General features: G+C 45.2%; 1 protein-coding gene and 1 long non-coding RNA gene across 4 annotated transcripts; one reads left to right on the top strand and one right to left on the bottom strand.

The window, feature by feature from the left end:
• The first annotated feature begins 31 nt into the window (after positions 1–31).
• On the top strand, positions 32–20,078 carry KRIT1 (KRIT1 ankyrin repeat containing). Its single transcript, XM_068157014.1, has 18 exons — positions 32–125; positions 1,193–1,264; positions 2,201–2,319; positions 3,097–3,256; positions 5,054–5,146; positions 6,458–6,587; positions 7,321–7,564; positions 7,782–7,897; positions 8,316–8,459; positions 9,617–9,773; positions 10,824–10,931; positions 12,711–12,867; positions 13,566–13,717; positions 15,047–15,213; positions 16,083–16,170; positions 16,960–17,166; positions 17,517–17,633; positions 18,388–20,078. The coding sequence occupies exons 3-18, from the start codon at positions 2,218–2,220 to the stop codon at positions 18,454–18,456; spliced, it is 2,211 nt and encodes a 736-aa protein (XP_068013115.1). The 5' UTR covers positions 32–125; positions 1,193–1,264; positions 2,201–2,217; the 3' UTR covers positions 18,457–20,078.
• LOC137450459 (uncharacterized) lies at positions 3,835–24,332 on the bottom strand. 3 transcript variants are annotated; one of them, XR_010989586.1, is made up of 4 exons: positions 24,163–24,332; positions 7,286–7,381; positions 6,896–7,205; positions 3,835–5,152 (listed from the first exon to the last, which is right to left on the bottom strand). It is a non-coding gene; the product is annotated as an uncharacterized lncRNA (long non-coding RNA). The 3 variants fall into 3 exon arrangements; XR_010989587.1 differs by having other exon boundaries at positions 3,835–5,149; XR_010989588.1 differs by lacking the exon at positions 6,896–7,205 and having other exon boundaries at positions 3,835–5,149.
• Positions 24,333–24,624: the final 292 nt, after the last annotated feature.

Here is a 24,624-nt window from a genome sequence, read left to right as displayed (position 1 = left end):
CGGGGGAGGGAGCAGGGCGGGGACGGGGCGGAGCGGGACGGGACGGATCTCGGGAGCGGGGCCTGGGCTCCGGTCGCGGCGAGAGGATGCGGCGAGGGAGGCGACGGCCGGCACCACCGAGGAAGGCAAGGGAGGGAAGAAGCGAGCGGGACTGGGGCACTGCTCCGCACCCTGCTGAAGCGATCCCGCGGACGTGGGAGCCGTTCCCGCTCCCCGTGTGACCACCGCTGCGGGGTGGGGGGGGCGGTGCTTGGCCGGCTTCTGAGCGCGACCAGGAAAGTTCAGGGGGCGTTTCCCGGCCGTGAGGCGCGGAGCGGTGCCGTGCCTGCTGCCGGAGCGGCGGGTAGCCGCGGTGCGGAGCCGCTCCCCGCTCGTCTTGCTGCCTTGTCGGCGGCCGGCTGGCCGTGCTGAGGCGAGGCAGAGCTGTGGGGAAGGCCGAAGCTGAGGCCGGCGCCGCGGCTCCCTGTGCGGGACCTGCGCTCGGTGGTGCGGCGGCGCGGCCTTCCCCATGCGTGTGTGTCCTGCGGACGTGTGTCTAGCCTGGTCCCGGGCTGCTAAGCGTGCTGGGGGGCAGGTGAGGGAGAAGCTAGGCTGAAGCACTTTATTGGAAGGACCTGCCTCCTTTGGGACGGGGAGTGATGTTGCTATCTGTGTTTGACCAGGGTCACTTAACTGGTGGTGCCTTCTGAAGCTGGGCATCGGTACTGTGTCCTCACAGCCTTACCCTTTTCCATCCTCTTGGGTTTTGTTCCCTGGAGTCATACCACAGCTCTGTGGGCTGTTTCTCCAATATCCTCACCCCACTCTGGATTTCGTGCAGAGCACTAGCAAGAGTTCACCTATTACCTGACCAACAATGTGTAGGTTCCCTCCACACAAGCTTCTGACCCAAAGCTAGTACATCCTGGTCCATGTAAGGAAGCCCAGGGAAGATGTTTTTTCCAGTCTAGAAGTGATGGGTGTTTCTTGTTCTTTTCAAAACTCTCAGCATCCCAAAGTATGAGCTCTCTTGGATCAGCATCTTGCTTATTTCATGTTTTTAGATGCTTCTGTGATGCAAACCAATAGGTGTTTCTATTTGGCTATCACTGAGAACCACCATTAAGTCATCTAACTAGGGTGTTTTAGCTTAACTGAAGATGAAAATGTGTGTTCTGTTATTTACATTGGGGTTTTAAATCTTTTTTTTCAGGTGGTCTGATCCCAGCAAAAACACTGGACTAAGGGCATGGGGATCTGAAGACCTCTGTTTCTCCTAGAAGAGGTGAAGAGACACTAGAAACACTAATGTTAAAAACTCTTCATGAAGGTGTTAGTCTGCACACAACCCAATGTGTGCTTGCTGATACAGACTGAAAGGGAGTTCATTTGCTCAGCTGGAAGGTGCTCATTGCCAGATATGACCTTTCTCAAATCTTGCTCTGTGATTTTACCCTTAGGGAGGCTTTCCCTATAATTTTCATAACTTTTTAAGGTTGTTGAGACTTGGCAATTTGGGTTAAATAGAAGAGTAAGCAAAGTTTTATCTTAAATCAGTCCACTTTGGGCAAAATCTGAAGACTTCCTTCTTTCAGAAGCTGTGTTTTAATGAATTGTGCACCAGCTTGCAACCCCACTGAAGTCCAACTAAGTAAATGAAGCCATACTCTGGTTTATTTTTATCATCTTTGTTACTCAGGCTGTAGACAAGCCTGTGTTCTACTTCCTGGGGCTGGAAGAAAATCAATGTATTTTCTTGCAATCCCTGTGGAACTCACACAGTGCTTTGTCACAGCACCTTTTATAAATTACAGTGCTTGTCACTTTAGAATGGTTTCTTTTTTCAGTTTCATCTATTTTTCAGAGGCCTAAAAATCTTTGCCCTTTTGCATAGCTTGCAAAATGGGGAACACAGTTTAAAAGCAGGAAAAAATAGACATTCTCTGTATTTGAGAAGGGGAGTGTGGAGAACAAGATTAGTTGTATGGAATCTCCATGATGTAGGATTTTCCCCTTTCATGCAAAGGAAGTGGAATTAGATCAACCATCGGTATTCCTCCAGCTGAAGAGCAACAAACGAATAATGCAGAGAAAGCAGAGGATATAATTACTGCATCCTGAAGTTCAGCATGCTGTGGGATTTGCGGGTTTTTTTGTTGGGTTTTGGTTTGATTAGGTTTTTTAACCTAACCTTTCCTTCCTGTTTATTCCTTGTTTCCAGTGATAAAACAAGGAGAGATGGGAAACCCAGACAACGCTGGAGATGCTTACGTTGCTGTGATTCGTCCCAAAAATACTGCCAGCCTCAATTCCCGGGAGTATCGAGCTAAATCCTATGAAGTAAAACTAGTTACATTTCTCTATTTATTCATGTTAAGTTATTTTCTCTTCAGCTATATTGTCATCCTGTCTTGGATCAGGAATAGCGTGACCAGGGAAGTGATTGTCTCTCTGTACGCAGCACTGGGGAGGCCACTGAACCCAACCTTGAGTGTTGGGTTCAGTTTTGGGCCCCTTACTCAAAAAAGGACATTGAGATGCTTGAGCAGGCCCAGAGAAGGGCAAGGAAGCTGAGGAGGGTCTGGAGAACAGGGCTGGTGAGGAGCAGCTGTGGGAACTGGCATTGTTTAATCTAGAGACAAGGTGGCTGAGGGGAGACCACATTGCTTTCTACAACTCCCTGCAAGGAGGTTGGAGCCAGGTGGGGGTTGTCTCTTCTCCCTAGTAGCAAGTGACAGGAGAGGAAATGGCCTCAAATTTAGGTTGGAGATTAGAAGAAACTTTTTGACTGCAAGGGTTCTCAAAGCCTGGCACAGGCTCCCCAGGGAGGTGGTTGAGTCTCCATCTCTGGAGCTGTTTCCAAGAGACAGAGATGTGGTGTTGAGGGACATGGTTTACCCCCATCCTTGGAAGAGTTAGAGAACAGTTGGACTGAGTAATCTTGAAGGTCTTTTCCACCCAATACCATTCTATGACTTCACCATCCAGCTCTTCCATATTCAATGCTTCCTGATTTTGTTACTGCTTTTACAGTGGTACAATAAAGACTTTTGTTGAAGTGTTCTGTACTTGTTTCGGTCGTATTTAAACTCCTTTGTTTTCATTATTGTTTGAAAGATTTTGTTGCTTGAAGTTCCCATTGAAGGCCAGAAGAAAAAAAGAAAGAAAGTTTTGCTGGAAACTAAACTGCAGGGAGGCACTGAGATAACCCAGAGCATCTTGGATTTTGTACTGGAAACCACCAAACCAATTTCACCAGCCAATCAGGGTATTAAAGGTAAAAAAACCTTTTTACTTTCATTTATTGTTGATAACTCTGTAAAGATGGTTTACCAATTCAGTGAGCATGGAAAGGTTATGCAAAAGTATGCAACTAGTTTAAAAAAAAAGGGATGTTTTCAGGTTCATTAAAAAAAAAAACCAGCCAACTCTACAGCTAAAATCTTTGATTTCCCTTTGTTTCCCTTTCAAGTTCTCTGGAATAGTTACTAAAAGATTTTTATTAAGTGAAACTGCACCTGTCTACCACTACTTCTTCACCTCAAATTGACATTTATTAGCTGAACTTCTGGTAAAGCAGCCTGAAATGGCTTTTTTCTCCCTAATTTCAGCTCAAACTTGAACTTGTCCAGAGAACGACAACAAGGCTGGTGGGAGGCCTTGAACACAAGCCCTATGAGGAGAGGCTGAGGGAGCTGGGATTGTTTAGCCTGGAGAAGAGGAGGCTCAGGGGTGACCTCATTGCCCTCTACAACTACCTGAAAGGTGGTTGTAGCCAGGAAGGGGTTGGTCTCTTCTCCCAGGCAACCAGCACCAGAACAAGAGGACACAGTCTCAAGCTGTGCCAGGGGAGGTTTAGACTCGAGGTGAGGAGAAAGTTCTTCACCGAGCGAGTCATTCGTCATTGGAATGTGCTGCCCAGGGAGGTGGTGGAGTCACCATCCCTGGAGGCGTTCAAGAGGAGATTGGACGTGGCACTTGGTGCCATGGTCTAGTCATGAGGTCTGTGTTGATAGGTTGGACTCGACAATCCTCGAGGTCTCCTCCAACCTTAGTTATACTGTGATACTATACTGTGATAATGAACCGATTGCTTCTAAAGGCAGCATTGTTCAGTGAACTACCTATATGAAAACACTTACGGCTACATCTAGATATAGAATGTGATCAGTACATTTCCTTTTGTTGCAACAACTTCACACTTGTGCTGACAAGAATTGTTTTAGCCAACATATTTAATTTCAAGATTGGTCTGAACTACTGGCTAAAGCACTTTTCTCTTCGATGCATCCCTGATCTCTGCCTTGTAAGGCAGGATATATTGATGTACAGGAAGGTTTTCAGTGGGAACAGGACAATGCAGTGCTAACAGATCAGAAAAGAAAAAGCTAGTAGCATGGTAAAGTGTTGGGGGTGGCAATAATTTGAGTTGGAGAGGTTTAATAAAGCTAGTTGAGCAGGAATTATGAATAGCATTAATAGCATTAATACACATTGAGTAAAATGTAAGGTAAAATGCCTAGTAAAGCAAAAACCTGAACGGTTTAGAGGGGTTTAAATGGACTCAGAGAGCTTAAGCATTGATATACACAATTTAGTGTGGTTAGTACTAAATGATGCAGCTGAGGTCAGAAAAGCAAACCAAATGCTCAGTTCTGAATGGGTGGAAGGGGAGGGTAAGATGGAAAACTCTGTGCTACCAGAACATCAGTAAAGCACTCACCCTAAGATGGAATATAGCATGCTCTCAGATCAAAACCAGTCTTGTTTATCTCAAAGAGAGGTGGTTTGGGGTGTGTGTGTGTGAATACCATGAAAAATCAGGAGTATAGGAAAACTGCTGTGAAAAAAGGGGCAGAGTCCTGTTATTTTTCATGATCATGAACAGAACCATCTTTATGCCCTTTATTTTCTCATACATTTCTTAGCTTGCTTGAGATTATAGCTCATAATATTATTATTTTTCCCTAGAAATTTGAAAGGTTGAACCTGGTAAGATTTCAGCCAGCCAGCTCTAGGTTGTTTTGGTTTGTTTTGTTGGTTAATCACTTGCTTTCCTTTAATCCTGTGCTAGGAAAGCGTGTGGTGTTAATGAAGAAGTTTCCTCTTGATGGAGAGAATGCAGGCCAGGAAGCTTCACTTTACGTTGTTCCAACTGTTGTGAAAGGTACTGCTGAGCATAAAATCCAAAGTTACTTCCATATTAGGGTTTATTAAGAATTTTTATGCATGTGTTCTATTGCTTTTTCTGTATTTAAACATACAAAGTTGCATTCAGGTGGAAACTAATGTCTGCTTTAAAGCTTGAAAAAGCTAATAATAAGGTAGAAACCTTGGGTGTAATGCATTGCCTTTGTTTCTGTAAGGATAGGACACTTTTAAAGCTGTATTTGTTCACTTGATTATATTTCAGAACACTGGAGTTTTCTGAATGCCAGTATAAGTCAGAGATTGTACTCAGAGCTCTTTACTCAGAAGAATGCTTATTGAAGTCTCTAAATGATTTTGTTTGAAGTAGGAATGGTGAATAAAGCCTTTTTAAGGCAAAGTAAATTGCTTGCCAGGAGTCCTCAACACAGAGACCTGATGGAGCGAGACCAGAGGAGGCCCTGGAAATGATCAGGGAGGTGGAGCAGCTCTGCTACAAGGACAAGCTGAGGGAGCTGGGGTTGTTCAGCCTGCAGAAGAGAAGGCTCCAGGGCGACCTTAGAGCTACCTGCCAGTACCTGAAGGGATCCTACAGGAAGGCTGCAGAGAGACTGTTGGCAAAGGCCTGCAGGGACAGGATGAGGGGGAGTGGTTTGAAATGAGAGCAGAGCAGATTTAGATTGGATGTGAGGAACAAGTTCTGCACCATGAGGGTGCTGGACTGCTGCAATAGGGTTGCCCAGGGAGGTGGTTGAGGCCCCATCCCTGGAGCTATTCAAGGTGAAGCTGGAAAAGGCTCTGAGCAAGCTGCTCTAGCGGAGGATGTCCCTGCTGAGTACAGGCGAGTTGGACTGGATGACCTTTGGAGGTCCCTTCCAATCCAAACCAATCTATGATTCTATGAAAGTAATCTGAAGAAGAGCCTGCAGTTAATGTCTTTGTGCTTTTGGGGAAGCTCCCTCATTTTTACCATGCTGATAGGCCTTAAGCAGAAAAACCATTACATAAATCCCACTGTGTTACTAATAGCAATCAATAACCTCTTCTAGTCCTCTGTCCTAGTACATGCTTTTTCTAGCACCAATATACATTTAATAGTAATTCCTCAGATGAAGCTGATCACACTGATGGAATAGTAACTGAACAGTGTTAAGATTTTAAGGCTACTCTCTTGAGTTCTGAGCTGTTCTGTAAGGATTGTATGTCATTTCTGTAAATTAGCCTTTGGAGCAAAATGAGCTGCTCCAGTCTACAGTCAGTTGGGAATGTGTAACTCCAGAAGACAGATTCTTCTTCTCAGTGTATCTTCAGAGTCTGTTTCCTCTTTCAGATAATACAAAATATGCATACACTCCTGGATGCCCCATCTTCTACTGTTTACAAGACATCATGAGGGTCTGCAGTGAGTCCAGCACCCACTTTGCTACGCTTACTGCAAGGATGTTAATTGCCTTGGATAAGTAAGAAACACCACTAATGAAAACACATCAAAGCAGAAGTTAAACAAGAACATTGGTAGATGTAGCACATGGGGGTTTCTAGCATTCCTGTGACTGAGAAGGAAATCATTATGCTAATGTGATTTTCTTCATGGTTATCAGAAACTGAAGCTTTCGTAACATCTTTCTACATCTATTTAAAAGCCTTTAGCAAATCAGGAATGATGTGCTTCTCAGCATGTGCACACTGACAGTAGTAATACTGAAAGTAAGTGGGATGAGGAGTGTTGGTGTGGTTAAGTGCTTTGGTTACCAATAGTTACTCTTACCTTTGTTGATAATTTCCTTTCTTTGAGAGTTTGCATCTGCAGGAAATGTGTTTGAGCAAATACATTTGGTTAAAAAATGTCCTATTTGGGGATTGATTTAGGGATATAAAATTGGCCAAGCACATCCTTTACAGTAAGGGGAGGTGAGACACTGTAATAGGTTGCCAGGGAGGCTGTGGATACCCCTTCCCTGGTCCAGGCCAGGTTGGATGGGGCCTTGAGCAAGCTGGGCTAATGGAAGGTGTCCCTGCCCACAGCAGGGGCTGAAACTGGATGATCTTCAAGGTCCCTTCCAACTCATACCAGGATTCTGTAATAATGAAATTTATTTATGTTTATCATAGATGAAACCATTAATGGACAGACATGAGCAAAATAGTCCTTTCCTACCTGAAAATTTATTCCTCTCCCATTCTGTCCTGCAGGTGGCTGGATGAACGGCACAGCCAGTCTCACTCCATCCCAGCTTTATTCAGACCATCTCCTCTGGAGAGAATTAAAACAAATGTCATAAACCCAGCCTATGCCATAGAACCTGGTCAGACAGAGAGCTCCTTACACATGGGTTACACTGCCCTGGAAATAAAGAGTAAAATGCTGGCACTGGAGAAAGCAGATGTGTGTATCTATAACCCTCTGTTTGGGTCTGACCTTCAATATACCAATAGGGTAAGAGCCATACTTTCATTTTTATTTATGAACCGTAGATACAAGTTTTCACTTTCCAGTTCATGTATTCATTTCTTTCTTTCTGGGTTTTCAAATCCTCACACTGAACATCATCCTCTTGAATTCTGAAGTGCTGCTGTCATTACTATCAAGACAATACCCAGCCAAATCTCAGCAAGCTCTTTTTTTCAGTTGTGTTTAAATTATGTCTTCACAGGTTGACAAAGTGGTAATAAATCCATACTTTGGCCTTGGAGCCCCAGACTATTCAAAGATTCAGATCCCTAAAAGAGAAAAGTGGCAACGTAGCATGAGCAGTGTCACAGAGGACAAGTATTTTGTTACTTTCCTTTCTCATTCATGGCTAACTTTGTTTTGTTGTACCTGGTAGATTTGGTCAGAATGAGGTTCCTGTTACTTTAGGGCTTTGCTGCATAAATCCATAGTTAAAAATTCTGTTTGCAGTACTAAGCATGACTAAGTACTGGAAGTCTGACTGCTGAAAACACAACACTTAAAGGATGGATCAAGAAAGACTTAACCTTATAAACGTTAGAGAAGCATTTCTTAGCATAATGGACTGAAACACAGCTGTGCTTGACTGCTGCATGACTAAACTATTAGTTGTATGAATACTGGCACATTCACCTGCATGAGCTTCATTTTTATTCTTCATGTAGATTAAAAATATATACTCAACTATTGAACTATTTCTGAATTGTCTTCTCCTGTTTCCCCTGCAAATCCCTAGGGAACACCAGTGGGTGGATGATTTCCCCCTTCACCGCAGCGCCTGTGAAGGTGACTCTGATTTACTGAGTCATCTTCTGGATAAAAAGTTTTCTGTTAATCAGCTGGACAGTGACCACTGGGCACCCATCCACTATGCATGCTGGTGAGTCAGGTGGATGTAGTTCCACCAATCCAATGCATTCCTGCTAACAGAATCACAGAATTGCCAGGGTTGGAAGGGACCTCAAGGATCATCTAGTTCCCACCCCCCTGCTATGGGCAGGGGCACTTTCCACTCTATAAGGTTGCTCAGAGATGCAACCAGCCTGGCCTTTAAAACATCCAGGGATGGGGCTTCCACCACCTCCCTGGGCAACTTGTTCCAGTGTTTCACCACCCTCATGGTGAAAAACTTCTAACATGACTCTTCAGCTCTAACCCTTTCTGTCATTTATCATATAGGCTCAAAAAGGAGGAACAAAAAACCCTTTAGACACTTTACACTTAGACTCAAATCTATTTATAGATACATTTATCTATTGTTATTTATTTAGACAAAAGTATAAACTATAATGTATAATATGATAATTTATACTTTTCATTCTTTAGGATGAGAAGAAATAACCTCAAGTTGCACCAGGGGAGGCATATGTTGGATATTAGAATAAACTTCTTGACTGAAAGGGTTCTCAAAGCCTGGCACAGGCTCCCCAGGGAGGTGGTTGATTTCCCATCCCTGAAAGTGTTCCAAAGAGGCAGAGATGTGGTGCTGAGGGATATGGGGTAGCACCACCCTTGGTAGAGTTAAGGAATAGTTGGAGTTCATGATGTTCTGATCATCTAAGTTTCTTCTAATACCCAACCTAAACCTCCCCTGGTGCAATTTGATGCCATTTCTTCTCATCCTATCATTTGTTACTTGGAAGAAGAGACCAACCCCCACCTGCCTCAAACTTCCTTCTCAGGCAGTTTTTGAGAGCCAGAAGGTCTCCCCTTAGCCTCCTTTTCTCCAGATTCTCTTTTGAAGCAAGAATGAACTGTTTTACCCTGACTAAATTGCTTCAACTACCCAAACTTAGCTAGTTTAAAACAAGCTTTAGTGTCTGTACTGAATCAAATAAATGGTTGCCAAGGAAGTGCTGAACTCATCCTAATTTCTACAAACTTATTTATGTTCCACTATCACTGCTGTCAGTTCAAAGCTAAAAACTCTTGAGCATGGAAATCTACTTTTCCAGTTTTAGGACTGTCTGAAATAATTAAAAAAAGAGACTTAGTTTTACATTTGCTGTGTCTGTTCTGCTTTAAACCTGACTGCAGGTATGGAAAAGTTGAAGCCACTCGAATGCTGTTGGAGAAAGGGAAATGCAATCCAAATCTTTTAAATGGCCAACTTAGCTCTCCTCTTCATTTTGCTGCTGGAGGAGGGCATGCTGAAATAGTACAAATTCTACTGAATCATCCAGAAATTGACAGAGTAAGTTCTGTTCAATCATACAATCATGGAATGCTTTGGGTTGGAAGGGATCTGGAAGATCATCTAGTTCCACCCCCCCCACCATGGGCAGGGACACCTCCTACTAGCCCAGCTTGCTCAAGGCCCCAGCCAGCCTGCCTTTGAACATTGCCAGGCTTGGAGCTTCCACAGCTCCTCTGGGCAACCTGTTCCAGTGCCTCACCACCCTCATGGGCAAGAATTGCTTCCTAATATCTCATCTCAATCCAGCCATTAGACCTCATCCTGTCGCTCCATGCCTTTGTCATAAATCCCTCTCCAGCTCTCCTGGAGGATCCCTTAGGCTGCTCTAAGGTCTTCCCACAGCCTTCTCTTCTCTAGGCTGAACAACCACACTCTCTCAGCCTGCTTCCATAGCAGAGGTGCTCCAGCCCTCAGATCATCTTAGTGTCCTCCTCTAGATGCTCTCTAATAGTTCCATGTCCATTTATGTTGGGGCATTCCACAGCTGGCCCCAGCACTGCAGGTGTGGTTCAGCAGAGCAGAGGGGCAGAATCTCCTCCCTGCCCCTGCTGCCCACGCTGCTTTGGATGCAGCCCAGCACAGGTCTCCCTGGTTTCTGGGCTGCCAGCACATGATGCCAGCTCATGTTGAGCTTCTCCTTACCCAGCACCCCCAAGTCCTTCACCTCAGCTCTGCTCTCCATCCATTCTCCACCCATCCTGCATTTGTGCTTGGGATTACCCCAACCCAGGTGCAAGACCTTACTGAAGGTTGTCTTGGGCCCACCTCTCCACCCTGTCCAGGCTCCTCTGGATGCCATCCCTTCCCTCTTGTGTGTTAAATGCATCACAGAGACTTGTTGAGGGTGCCTCACAATTCCACTGTCCATGTCAGCAACAAAGTGCTGAACATGCTAAACAAAGGTGCTCATAGTTAAATTTGTTCCACTCCCTCTACTTTTGTCACTGTATGTCGATTACATGGGATGAGGGATTTGAATTCTCTGAATGTGTAACTGCCAACTTGTTTGCAGTGACAGCCAGGTTGTGTTTCTGGTTCTGGTTGCAGCACATTACTGATCAGCAAGGAAGGTCCCCACTGAATGTCTGTGAAGAGAACAAACAAAACGAGTGGGAAGAAACTGCCAAACTGCTGAAGGAAGCCATAAATAAACCTGTAAGAGTTTCTTTTCTTCATAGGTTAAAGTTTAGGTTTCATTTACATGTGTAGAAGAGCTGGGCTCATCTCTGACTGATACTGGAAGTGTGCAGCAGACAAATTAGTGTCAATATTTACAGACCTTTTGCCTCTAAATATTTCTGGGTGGTTATTGCTCAAGAAATACCTGCGAGGCCTTGCATGTGGTGCTTTCATGTGGTTTAGCTGTAGAAGCATCACATCACCCATTGGTTGGGTTTTTTTGAGCATACAACCAGTAGCTTTCTCTGGCCCTCTCATCCTGAGGTAGATTTTAAATTAGCCAAATTATATCAACCAGCTTAGTTCTTGGACTTCAGGTGCACCTTGGATCTCTGTAGGAAGGTAGCAGTAAATCTGTCAGGTTTTGATGGTTGAGATGAAATTTCACTCTATGGGAATGAATCTTCTGAAAGAATTAATGAAGGAATTAACCTCTTTTTATTTTAGGGCTTTTATGTAGTTGATCAAATAGCAGCAGGTGTGTGTCTGATGACTCAAAAACCCCTAATTCAGACATTTGAAGTAAATTTCCCAGCATAAAAGGTGATACTTATTACAATTACTTATTGCAATCAAATCAATACATTAAAAATTATGTTAAAAGAAATGACTGCAGCAGGAGTCACAGTGACTACTGCAGCAAAACCAGACTGATACTTTCCATTCCAGCCTTCTGCAGCCAGTTGACATTTTCCAAGGCATTAATCTTTCCCCCCCCCGCCAGAAGCTTTTCATATTGATGTCTCAGTTCATGATTTGAAGGAGGGAAATAACAAAGTCCTGCAATTTTATTTTTCTTCAAGCAGCTGGAGAGATGAACACAAGAACTGTCATTGATTTATGACTTGTGTATTTTTTAAGCACCTGGTTTAAGTTTAAAGGCAGCTTTCAGGAGGCGTATTTTGGGCCTACATAATGGAGTGAAAGCTGTGGGGGTTCTGAAGGGGAAAAATAATTTCGTAGTAGTAATAGGGAAGAAATGCTGAAAGATCTTGGAGAGGTTGTATTTGAATCTGTGGAAAGGGTGGTTCTTACCTCTGAAAAAATCAGTCTTTTTAGTACAGACTAATTGAGGGGAATAATTAATATCCTGGCAGGAACAGTGAGGTGGACATTGCAGGGTATGCATAGGCAGCTGAGCCCAGATCCCTCAGGGAAACTTTAAATGCCTGCTTGCCGTTGAGTTCAACAGAAGTGAAGTCCTCAAAAGAGCAGTAACATATTTCTGGTAGTTATTGTGGTGACAGCAGAGTGTTAAGAGCTTGCACAGGACATGAACTAAGCAGTTTTGACAAATACTGAAGGTGTAAGAATTCTGCAGTTGTATTTCACTGAACAGTGTGGATGGTACTGAATTATGGGAATGTTGCTTTCCTCACCAGAATCATAGAATGGTTTGGGTTGGAAGGGACCTCCAAAGGTCATCCAGTCTAACCTCCCTGTACTCAGCAGGAACATCCTGCACTAGAGCAGCTTGCTCAGAGCCTTGTCCAGCCTGACCTTGAATATTTGCAGGGATGGAGCCTCAACCACCTGTTAGAGTGTTCCAGCACACCCATAGTGCAGAACTTGTTCCTCACATCCAATCTAAATCTGCTCTGCTTTCATTTCAAACCATTGTCCCTTGTCCTGTCCCTGCAGGCCTTTGCAAACAGTCCCTCTGCAGCCTTCTTGTAGCCCGCTTCAGGTACTGGAAGCACCAAAAGAAAGGATTTTAACCAGCTCTTTCTTTGCTCTGTTTGAATTGGGATGCAGTATGAAAAGGCACGAATTTATCGTATGGACGGGTCATATCGCTCTGTTGAGCTGAAGCATGGAAACAACACCACTGTCCAGCAGATCATGGAGGGGATGCGTTTGTCTCAAGAAACTCAACAGTACTTCACTATCTGGATCTGTTCTGAGAACCTCAGTAAGTAACCAGGAAGATCACAGAATCATAGAATAGCTTTGGTTGGAAAAGACCTTCAAGATCATTGAGTCCAATCATTCTCTAACTCTGCCAAGGCTGATGCTAAACCATGGCCCTCAGGACATTCAAAGATGTGCATCTTTGAAACACCTCCAAGGTCAGAAATTCAACCACCTCCCTGGGCATCCTGTCCCAGGCTTTGAGAGGCCTTTCAAGTCAAGACGTTTCCTCTAATAGGCAACCTAAACCTCCCCTGGTGCAACTTGAGGCTATTTCCTCTTGTCCTATCACTTGTTACTGGGGAGAAGAGACCAACGCCCATCTGGTGCCTTTCAGTGAGCTCTAACAAGTCAGAAGGTCTCCCTCAGCCTCCCTTTCTCCAGACTAAAGAGAGTCCATCTTGATATTCCTTTTTCTTTTAATAAAACTTCACTCTTGAGAAGCTAAAAAATACAGAAGTGCATCATATGCATTTAGTGAGCTGATGCTGAGAGTTTTGCCAGTAAGTTAACACTTTCAGAACCTTTTTTGGATAGCAGTTCAGAAAACGGGGGAAAATGTTTGTTCATGAGTCCTCAGGTTCAGATGCTCTGGTTTTGGTGCAACATTTCCTTGTATCTGTGTCTGCTCAGCTGGTTATTTTCTGTTTATTCATTTAAAAACAAAACCCAGTTGTTTGGTTGGTTGTTTGTTTCCAGGCCTCCAGCTGAAGCCATATCACAAACCTCTGCAGCATATTCGAGACTGGCCTGAAATATTCACTGAACTGACAAACTTGGATCCTCAAAGGGAAACTTCACAGCTTTTCCTGAGAAGAGATGTTAGACTTCCACTGGAAATAGAGAAAAAGGTCTGCACTGGGATGTGGTAGCATGAAGTTGTGGTCAGAGGCAGAATGCTTTGGCCATCAATATTCAGTGTGTTCGACCATAAAATCACAGCCTGCTTTGGGTTGGGAGGGACCTTCGATAGTCTAGTTCCATGGGCAGGGACACCTCAAGTTCCCATCCAACCCACCTGTGAACACTGCTAAGTATGGAGCTTCCACAACTTCACAAGTTCACTGGATAAGAAGGTGACTTAATTTTTGCTGTCTTCTACTGTTTTAGAGAGCAACTGAATAGTAGTAGCTCATTTTTGGTGAAGAGCTGTGTGGGAGCTTTGGTGTTGAAGTCAGGAAGGTGCTTTGGTTCAACCCCCCTGCAGTCAGCAGGGACATCCTCCACTACAGCAGCTTGCTCAGAGCCTTCTCCAGCCTGACCACCAATATCCCCAGCGATGGGACCTCTGCTACCTGCCTGGGCAACCTGTTGCAGTGTGCCAGCACCCTCATGGTGCAGAACTTGTTCCTCACAATCAATCTAAATCTGCTCTGCTCCCATTTCAAACCATTGTCCTCATCCTGTCCCTGCAGGCCTGTGCAACCAGGCTCCCTGTCGTCGTCGTGTAGCTCCCTTCAGGTACTAGCAGGCTGCTATTAGGTCTCCCTGGAGCCTTCTCTTCTGCAGGCTGAATAACCCTCAGCCTGTCCTCATAACAGAGCTGCTCTAGAACACTGAGCTTTTTCAGGGCTGCCTTCTGGACCCTCTCCATCAGCTCCATGTCCTTCCTGAGTTGAGGGCTCTAGAGCTGGACACAGCACTGTAGGTGAGGTCTCTCACTGAGTAGAGGGGCAGGATCTCCTCTCTCCATCTCTGGCCACATTGCTTGGGATGCAGCCCAGGCTGCCCTTGGCCTTCTGGGCTGCAAGTGCCCATTGCTGGCTCATGTCCAGCTTCTCACCCACCAGGACCCCCAAGTCCTTTTCTGCAGGGCTGCCCTCAATCTCATCACCCCCAGCCTGCACTGATATCTAGGATTGCCCTGACCTAGGTGCAGGACCCTGCACTTTGCCTCACTGAACATCATGAGATTCTCCTCAGCCACCTCTCCAGCCTGTCCAGGTCCCTCTGGATGGCCCCATCCCATCCTTCAGACTTACCAACCACACCACTTCTCAGCTTGGTATCATAATGAAAATACCTCTTTTTTTTTTCCTATCACAAAGCATCCTTCAGTGACCCTTCAGTCAGGGTCACACCTTTCTCTTCTGCCCTCAAATTGACGAGGAACTGTATTTTATAGTTTCTAAACTTGTTTTCTTCTCCACAGAAATCATTCTTTAAATCTCTTTCTACAGATTGAGGATCCTTTGGCTATCCTGATCCTTTTTGATGAAGCCAGATACAATTTGCTGAAAGGTTTCTATACATCACCTGATGCCAAGCTGATCACACTGGCAAGTCTGCTTCTACAAATAGTCTATGGAAATTATGAGAGCAAGAAACACAAACAGGGCTTTCTAAAGTAAGTATGTGTGGTTAAGTCCTAAACTTATGGGTACACATTAAGTATTTTTAGCTAAAACTTGCTGTGGAAGTCTTGAATTTTAGGTATGTTGTGTTTGTTCGTTTTCCCCATCCCTGAGCTGTAGTTCAGAGTAATCCCATAACCCTTGTAGCATTAAGAGAAGCTGGATGTGGGGGTCTGAAAAAGATGAATCTGAGTTTTTCCAGTGCCAGGCAGAGGAATGGAGGTTCTGTATTCTGGAAGTCTGCACTGAGATGCAGGAACACCAAAATGAGTAAAACTCTTCATGTGAATAAAGGGGTTTGGCACAACTGAGCTTTTGGACAATGCTGAGGAAGCCTCTTACTGTGTCCAGTTAACCAACCTATGGGACTGGCTTTCCTCCCTCTTAGAAGAGGACAGACCATGGAGGGAAGTGATTACTGTTCTCTCACTTGAATGTCCTCTGCTACACTGAGCTGGTCACAAGTAGAGCACCAGTTCCTCTTCTCTCCTCTCTGCTTGCCAGCACAATCTGGGACCTGCCTTCTTCCTCCCAAATCCATTTCTACAGCACTGAGTACACCTGGATTCTAGTTCTTTGTTGTGTCTATCTTCACTCCACCCTCTCCCACCTCCACCTCTACCCATTCATGTCACAGCAGCTGTGCTTGCTATTCTTCAGGCAGACAAAAGGATTTTATGTGGGCTTTTGGGGTAGTTGACATAAATGTTTACTAAAAGAGTGGTCATTTCACCCATATATCCAGGCTGTTGTTGTATGAGAGTATCCCTGACCTTCAAGACACAAGCTGGCAGGCTTCCTTCTTGCTCCCTACTTTGTTTAGTGAGGAAATTTTTTTGTCTCTCTTTTGTTTTTGTTTTAGTGAAGAAAATCTTAAATCTATAGTACCAATCACTAAGCTAAAAAGTAAAGCTCCTCACTGGACAAACAGGATACTTCATGAATACAAGGTGAGAGAAATAATCCAATAGTGGGGGAAAGGATCCTTAACATCTTAAACATGTTTGGATTGTTTGGGTGTCACTTAATGAAGAAAAGTGGTGGCATGGAAGGCTGGAAATGTGTATGCCCTAAATTTTGGTTGAAATGCTGGGTTTTTTTCCTTGTCCAGTGAGAACTGTTAAAAGTAAATACAAGGATCACCTGATCGGTTATATTCAGTGTGTATTGGGGATGCTGCAGTTCTGACAGACATGTGGAAAAAAACCCCAGCTCTGGCTTGGATTTTGACATCTGCTCACAGGGATGATCACACAATGTAGGGATTGAAAGGGACCTCCAGAGATCATCTAGTCCAACTCCCCTGCCAGAGCAGGATCAGCTAGGGCAGGTCACACAGGAACGCATCCAGGTGGGTTTTGAATCTCTCCAGAAAAGGGGACTCCACAATAACTCTTGGCACTGGAGCAGGCTGCCCAGAGAGGTTGTGGAGTCTCCTTTTCTAAAGACATTCCAAACCTGCTTGGACATGTTCCTGTGTGACCTACTCCAGGTGATCCTGCTGTGGCAGGAGGGTTGGACTGGATGATCTCTGGAGATCCCTTCCAACCCCTACCATTCTATGATTCTGCCTCAGCCTCTTCTGGCATTTGAGCCTTTCCATGGCTGTAGAGTTCTGATGTTGCTGGGAAAGCCCTTTGGGAATGTTCATTTAGTGGGAATTGCAATAAACAATGGATGTTCTTCAAACGACAGCTATTTGAGGGAGTTGTTGACTGCCATTGTTGCTTTGTTTGCAGAACCTCAGCACCAGTGAAGGTGTAAGTAAAGAGATGCATCACCTGCAGCGCATGTTCCTGCAGAACTGCTGGGAGATTCCTACTTATGGAGCGGCTTTTTTCACAGGACAGATATTCACCAAAGCAAGTTCAAGTAGCCATAAAGTCATCAAAGTCTATGTAGGAGTGAATGTAAAAGGGCTTCACCTCCTCAACATGGAAACAAAGGTCAGCTTCAGTGAACTGTCAGGGGTAACTCTTAAGCTTCATTCTGGTCTCTGGAATGCTTAGTGTCATTATCTTAAGGGTCTGTTCCAACCTTAATGATTCCATGATTTCTCATCCATGGTTGTATGATTTCTGATCCAACTCTTTAGTTAAACCTGACGGTGAAGGCTTCCAAGACCTTAGGATCTTTATAAAACAATTCTTGTATCTACTTCCCTACATCATAGGCTACAACTGGATTGTGGAATGTGCTGTTCTCCATCAGAATTCTAAGTGAGCAAAGGAGAACTCAGTTTGTGAGTATGGAGAAGGACATTTTCTGAGTGACAGGTTCCTACATTTCATTGCAGGCTTTACTTCTCAGCCTGAGGTATGGCTGTTTCATGTGGCAGTTGGGAGATGGAGACACGTGTTTTCAAATCCACAGTCTGGAAAACAAAATGAGCTTTATTGTGCATACCAAGCAGGTAAGGGTTGTCATTTTTCATCCTTCACAGAATCACAAACTGGTTTGGGTTGGAAAGGACTTTCAAAATCACCCTGTTCCAACCCCCTGCCTAGGGCAGGGACACCTCCTACTAGCCAAACTTGCTCAAGGCCCCATCCAACCTGCCTTTGAACACTGCCAGGCTTGAAGCTCCACAGCTTCTCTGGGCAACCTGTTCCAGTGCCTCACCACCCTCAGGGGGAAGCACTGCTTCCCAATGGCTCATCTCAATCCAGCTTCTTCCAGTCAGGAGCCATTACCCCTTATCCTGTCACTCCATGCTTCTGTATGAAGTCCCTCCCCAGCTCTCCTGGAGGCCCCCTTCAAATGCTGGAAGGCTGCTCTGAGGTCTCTGTGGAGTCTTGCTCACATTTGTGGATGTCTGGTGGGAAATGGCTGCTGTCCCTTCAGCCTGTCTCAGTGGCACCATGGCACACTGTCGTGTGGTGACAGAACAGCAGCTCTGAGTTTCTCACATTCTTGAAGAGCAGCTGCTTTTGATTCTTGTGTATGAATGGGAATGAAGTTAAAAGCTATTAATGGAAGACAATTTATAGGGCAGGTGATTGACCACATTGAGAAACACTTTCTGAATGGCTGAGCAAACTCCAGTTTTTCCACATTCCTAAAAGGATGCAGCTTTTAACTGACCATTTTAATCTCCTTGCATCTGTCATACCCCTGATTGTGTCATCCTTCTGAAAAGCTGACAGCATTGCTTTGCCTTTCTGCAGGCAGGCCTCGTCATAAAGCTTCTGATGAAACTAAATGGGCAGTTAATGCCTGCTGAGAGAAACGAGTGACGGAAACCAACGAGAGCAGCATCTGACACAGCATCTGATGGCTAAGCAAAAAAAACTTCATCACAGAAGGCTTCCACATAGGTGATTTTTCCACAAGAGAAAGGTCCATTTGTACAGTTTTGTACCTTTGTACAGAAGCTGCATGGTGTATTTTTTTAAGAAAGCTCTACAGTACATCTCTTATTTTTATAAGTATTTTTGTCTTTCCTATATAAGCTATAGTAGGGCTCAAGCTTAACCAGTGAAGCCAGTGAAATGTCAGTGGTTTAGCACGCTGGACAAAGCTTGGAGGCTTTTGTTCCCAGAGGGGTTACCAGTGCCATTAAGCAAGTCTCAGTTGACCTCTTGACCTTTGCTGGGACATGGAGGAGGTTGTGGTTGTTACAGGATTTTGTAGAACACACTTTATATTTAAGATACTGTTGAGAAGTAGGCTTGAAAGAGCAGTTAGACCTTTGAGCTACCACCTTTGATAAACTCTTTGTATGTGGTTTCTGACAAACGTTAGAGCTGGCTTTATTTTTACTCTTAACTTTCTCCTACTTTGTATTTGTATTTATTCTAAGATACTGCATGAGGATGTCAAAAGGGAAATACTTTAGAAGCCATATGAAATGTTTAGCATGCTTGGGGTTTGAAAAAGAATGGGTTTTTACTTCTGCTGTGCAATATAAAAGGTGGATGTGGAAGAGGGGGAGACACAGATTTACAAATTAATCTTAACTCAGAGGACTTCAGAAAGCTGAATAAATCCCACCCTGGATTACAACACATGTGCAGTGACCAAAACTCGTGTAGGAGGTACTAAGTTATTCCTGCTCAACTCATTTCGTGACTGATTACTTCAGTTTCTCCAGCTGCAAAGAGTGCAGGAATGAAGGTTGATATTGCAAGGAAGTCAGACAGTTTGTAAGCTACTCTGCCTGTCCTTTGCAGAGTCAGGATTGGGTCCCAGGGGTCAGGCAAGACCCTACATCCAATCTGCAACGTATCTTTGCCCATCAGAGTAGTATCCCATGAGCTAAACGTGGAACATTTTGGGTTGTATTTTCAGGGTTTTAAGTGCACTTGATGACTTCTTCCGTGTGAACTGCATGCTAAACCAGTGTGCAATATTTTGTAAAGAAGTTTTAAAATAAAGACATTTAAAAAATAAATTAAAAATCAGCACTTGCCTCTTAAGTTTTCAAAGGAAAAGTTCAAAAGGAATGTGCTGTTTGGGTAGGAACTTGACTCATACCTTACTCCTAGCAAGTGCAGTTTAAGAAATGATAGTAGCTGAAAGTGACCAGAAGATTTATATTTTGTAATCTTCTTAGCAAGCTCTACTTTTTCTACTGAACCATCATGGCATAAATACCAGTAAATCTTTATGGACTCTTAGGTTTTCTTTAAGGGAAATAATGCAGCAATCAGGTCTGTCTTTGTGCATCCTTGCCATCACCTGGCACTGCTATCAGAAATACACTTCTCTACATAGCACTTTGGTAGAAAGAGGTAAAAAAGGTTCAAATGTCTGTCAGTTGCATATTTAACAATACTATGAGTAATCTGCCTTACTGCTGTACAATTCTTTCTGCTAAACTCTTATTTATTATTATCTAATAAATTGTTTGCAACGAGTCACATTTCTTGCTTTTCACCGAGTAACAGAATGGTTCTGGCTGGAAAAGACCTCTAAAGTTACTGTGTCCAACCACTCTCTAACTCTACCAAGGCTGGGGCTAAACCAAGGCCCTCAGCACCACATCTCTGTCTCTCTGAAACACCTCCAGGGATGGGGATTCAACCACCTCCCTGGGCAGCCTGTGCCAGGATTGGAGAACTCTTTTAGTCAAGAAATGTCTTCTCCCATCAAACCAAAACCTCTCCTGGTGCAGCCTGAGACCATTTCCTCTCATCCTATCTTGTTACTAAGGAGAAGAGACCCTAACCTCACCACAGCCAAGAGGAAGCAGAACATCATGGTGAGCAGGCACTTCCGTCTCCTGAGACTACAGCTCCCAGCATGCCCCAAGACACACCGTGGCCGACCAGACGTTCCAGTCCCGCTGCGCGCACGCCTCCGCTGACCACCTATGCCATGGCCTGGCTTATCATAGAATGGTTGGGTTGAAAGTGAACCTCCAAAGGACATCTAGTCCAATCACCCAGCAGTCAGCAGGGACATCCTCCAGGAGAGCAGCTTGCTCAGACATGGCCAGCCTCACCTTGAATATCTCCAGGGATGGAGCCTCAACTTGTACCTCCCTGGGCAACCTGTTGCAGTGTTCCAGCATCCTCATGGCGCAGAACTTGGTTCCTCACATCCAATCTAAATCTGCTCTGCTCTCATTTCAAACCATTGCCCCTTGTCCTGTCCCTGCAGGCCCTTGCAAACAGTCGCTCTGTAGCCTTCTCCCCAGTTCTGAGTTTACTGAGCTATAAATGTGTGTGGCACATTCCAGTCAATCGGGAACAGTATTGGGTGTGTTTGCAAAAGCTCATCTTGAAAAAGGCATCTATAAGTTTTATTAAGAGAAAACTTTTCCTAAACCTTTATCCGGTTGGCATTACTCAACAAAACAACACAGTCTGTGTTACCATTAACTATCCTTGGAACTAAAAAAGGATCATCACAGAATCATAGAGTGGCTTAGGTTGGAAGGGACCTCAGAGCTCACCCACTCTAACCCCCCTGCCATGGACAGGGACACCTCTCAACTAGGTTCAGCTGTTCAAGGCCTCATCCAACCTGGCCTTCAACACCTCCAGGAAGGAGGCAGCCACAACCTCCCTGGGCAGCCTACTCCAGAGTCTCAACACCCTTGTGCTGAAGAACTTCTAAGATCCATTCTAACCCTGCTCTGCCTCAGCTTCAAGCCAATCCCTTTTGTCCTGTCTCTAGACACCCTCATGAAAAGTACCTCTGCAGCCTTCTTGTAGGATCCCTTCAGCTACTGTAAAGCACCTCTAAGGTCCCCCTAGAGTGTCTCCAGGCTGAACAACCCCATCTCCCTCAGCCTGTCCTCACAGTAAAGGTGCTCCAGCCCTTGATCATCCTTGTGGCCCTCCTCTGGACTCTGGAATCTGGCCTTTCAATAGAATAATCGTTATAGCCTTCATGTTCTGGTGTTAAGTGGTCCAGCAGAGCCTCTGGGTTTTTTTTCTTCAATACCAATTAAATCTCCTGCTGTGACAACCATGAGGTGGAAAGGGAGTGGTGGGGAGACACATTGAGTGACTGGCAGACACTTCAGCAGATTTAACTTATCCCACTAAATCTTATTTTTCCCTAATTTCTCTTTTCTCTTTTTTCCCCCCCTAAAGAACCCAAGCAGGATACACTTAGGAATCTGCTGCATCTAGGGATAAAAAGAAATCAGTGGAAACAAATTCCTGTTTTCATAAATAACCCTGTTGACCTCCTCCATGGACAATGCACAAATAGCTGTGGGTATCCAGAGCTTTCCTCCATGTTTGGGAAGCTCCCAAACAGGAGGCATACTCCTGACTGCTTACTCTGCACCAGTTTTGTACTTACATCCAAGAGGAAACAATGCCTCCAAACTGTGTGGGGCTTCAAACAGGTTACCACAGGTCTGGGGTCAGCTACTCTAGAGATAGCTTTACACTCAGAACTGATTTCACTTCCAAAAAAAAACTAGGCTTTCATTTAAGACCTTCCCCTCCAGGAGGTTTAATTTTCACCAGAAAGGGTCATGAACCAGCAGAAGTGTGAAATACAGCAGCAGCACCAGAGCCCCACAGGTTTCTATTCACAGGAAACATCTGCCCACCTTCCTCCTCCTTTCAATTGGAAATCTAGTTTTCAAGGAAGGTCAGCCCATAATGCCCAAGTATCTTCCTGTGCCTCTACAGCCATTTGGCCTTGCTTTGAATGCACATCACCAGAAAGACTTGCAAAGCTCTTTCCAGACCACTTTTTTCCCCGTGCAGTCTCACCATCAGGCTGGCTACACTGCACTGATAGCACCAAGAACACTGAGGCTGTGGCCCCTCCAAGGGTCACACCTGCAGTGTGCCTCAGAGGACCTGCCCAGGGCTGTTCCTTTTGTGCCTGGTAGCTGAAGTTTTGGGGTTTTTTTAACATCTAAGGCCTGACAATATGAAAACAAAGAGCTGTGTCGTCTCACAGTGCTATAGTGGGAAGCTGCAGAGAGTTCAGAGGCTGATTGCTAATGACCAGGAACACTGGCCTCTGTGTCCTTTTAGCAGTTAAAGCTTTGGGTTTTCTTCTGACAGTAGGTTTAAGACTCCCTCTTTGTGCACTCTGTAGGCTTCACTTCTGAGCTGCTCAGTGCTCTGCAGTAGATATTGGCCATCTCACAGCCCAAAGCACACAGTGCACATCTGGGTGCTCTGTCAATTATAGTTTTAATGAAGACTGTAATATAAAAGGGCTTAATAAAAGCTGTTGGCAACAAAGGTTTATATTTTACAGGGAGTTTAAAGCCAAAGCTTACTGTGACCCTGACCCACCCTGGCAGTGCAGGCCCTTCCAATTCAACCCTCATGAATAGCTGAGAGGCTCAATGTACTCTTTCTAAATTGCAATGAACTGAGCTGGGGAAGAAATTGGCTTCAGGAGCACAAATTGATTAACTCAGTTCAATGAAAAATAATCTAAACACCATAAATGTAGTTTTTACCTCAGCAGAATTTGAATTAGCATCATTAGAATCAACAAGACCAACTTATACCACATACACCAGGATCATGCTCCTTGCAATGCTACCTACTGCTCCTTGGCAAGAGAATTAGATTGGAATTCAGTACAGATTGCAAAAACAATTTGAAACCTCAACAGATTTTAATTTGAAAATGCCTTTTTGAGGGATTACTTAGAACTGCAAGTGGAAGTGTTTCAAACAAGTGGAAGTGTTTCAGACTGACTCCCCTTCCATAGGGAGGGACTGCAATTGTGTTAGCTGCCTAATGAAGGCTTTCATGTGTACACACAAAGTCATGAGATCAGGAACTCTGCCTCCTCATTTGTCAGTCGTTCGATTTGGTTTGCAACAAGTCTTGATTTGAATAGCACAAGAAAGGACAAACATTTCAGGAGAAAACTTCGGGAGATTTAGTCCAATACCCCTACCATTGGGTTGCACAGGAACATGTCCAGGTGGGTTTTGGAAAGCCTCCAGAGAAAGAGACTCCACGACCTCTCCGGGAAGCCTGCTCCAGGGCTCTGCCACCCTCAGATTAAAGTAGTTTTTCCTTAAGTGTAAATGAGACTCTCTGTGTTCATTTGTACCCATTGCCCCTTGCACTACCAGTGGGCACCAGTGAAGAGACTGGCCCCATCTTCTTCATTTCCATCCTCAAGGTATTTGCAAGCATTAATCAGATCCCACCTGTCTTCTTTTGCAGGCTAAACAGCCCCAGGTCTCTCAGCCTTCCCTCATAAAAGATATGCTCTAGTACCCTAATCCTCGTGGCTCTCCACTGGGCTCTCTCCAGTAGCTCCCTGCCCCTCTTGAACTGGGGAACCCAGAACTGGACACAATACTGCAGGTGCAACCTCATCAGGGCAGAGTAGAGAGGGAGGAGAACCCCCTTCAGCTGCTGGCCACACTCTTCTTCGTGCACCCATGGTGACCAGGCCACGAGAACACGTTGCTGGCTCATGGGGAACTTGTCGTACCCCAGCATTCCCAGGTCCTACTCTGCAGAGCTGCTTCCCAGCAGGTCACCCCTCACCTGTCGTAGTGCAGGGGGTCTCCAGAGACAGGACCCTACACCTGTCCTGGTTGAACTTAAGGCTTCCCGTGCCCAGCTTGCTCCGCTCCGAGCGCATCCGGCGGGAAAGGCCGCACTATTTTACTTCTCGTGGAACATGTGTACAACGTCTCACCGCTCACACTGCTCTCGGAGGCGGTCGCAGTACTCACAGGCGAAACGCAGCGGCCCGGCGCGCAAGAGCGAAGCTCTGCCCCAAGCAACACCAGGGGCTCGAGCGCGGCCGCCCGGGCCGCAGCGCAGGCGCACTTCTCCTCAGTGACACCGCGCGTCTCACCCCCCACCCCCCCCCCCCCCCCCCCAACATTTCCTGTGTTTTACGGCAGAGCGCCCCCAAAGTGGCGGAGGAAGTAGCGCAGGGGCGGGACGAGCAGGCGACCGGCCAATGGCGAGCGACTCCGAGGCGGCCCCGCCCAGGCAGCG

Source organism: Melanerpes formicivorus, unplaced genomic scaffold (assembly GCF_026170545.1).
Source record: "Melanerpes formicivorus ecotype bairdi unplaced genomic scaffold, bMelFor1.0.p_v2 SCAF_35, whole genome shotgun sequence".
NCBI lineage: Eukaryota > Metazoa > Chordata > Aves > Piciformes > Picidae > Melanerpes > Melanerpes formicivorus.
Note: the sequence above shows the minus strand (reverse complement) of the source record. Positions and strands in the feature narration are given on the sequence as shown.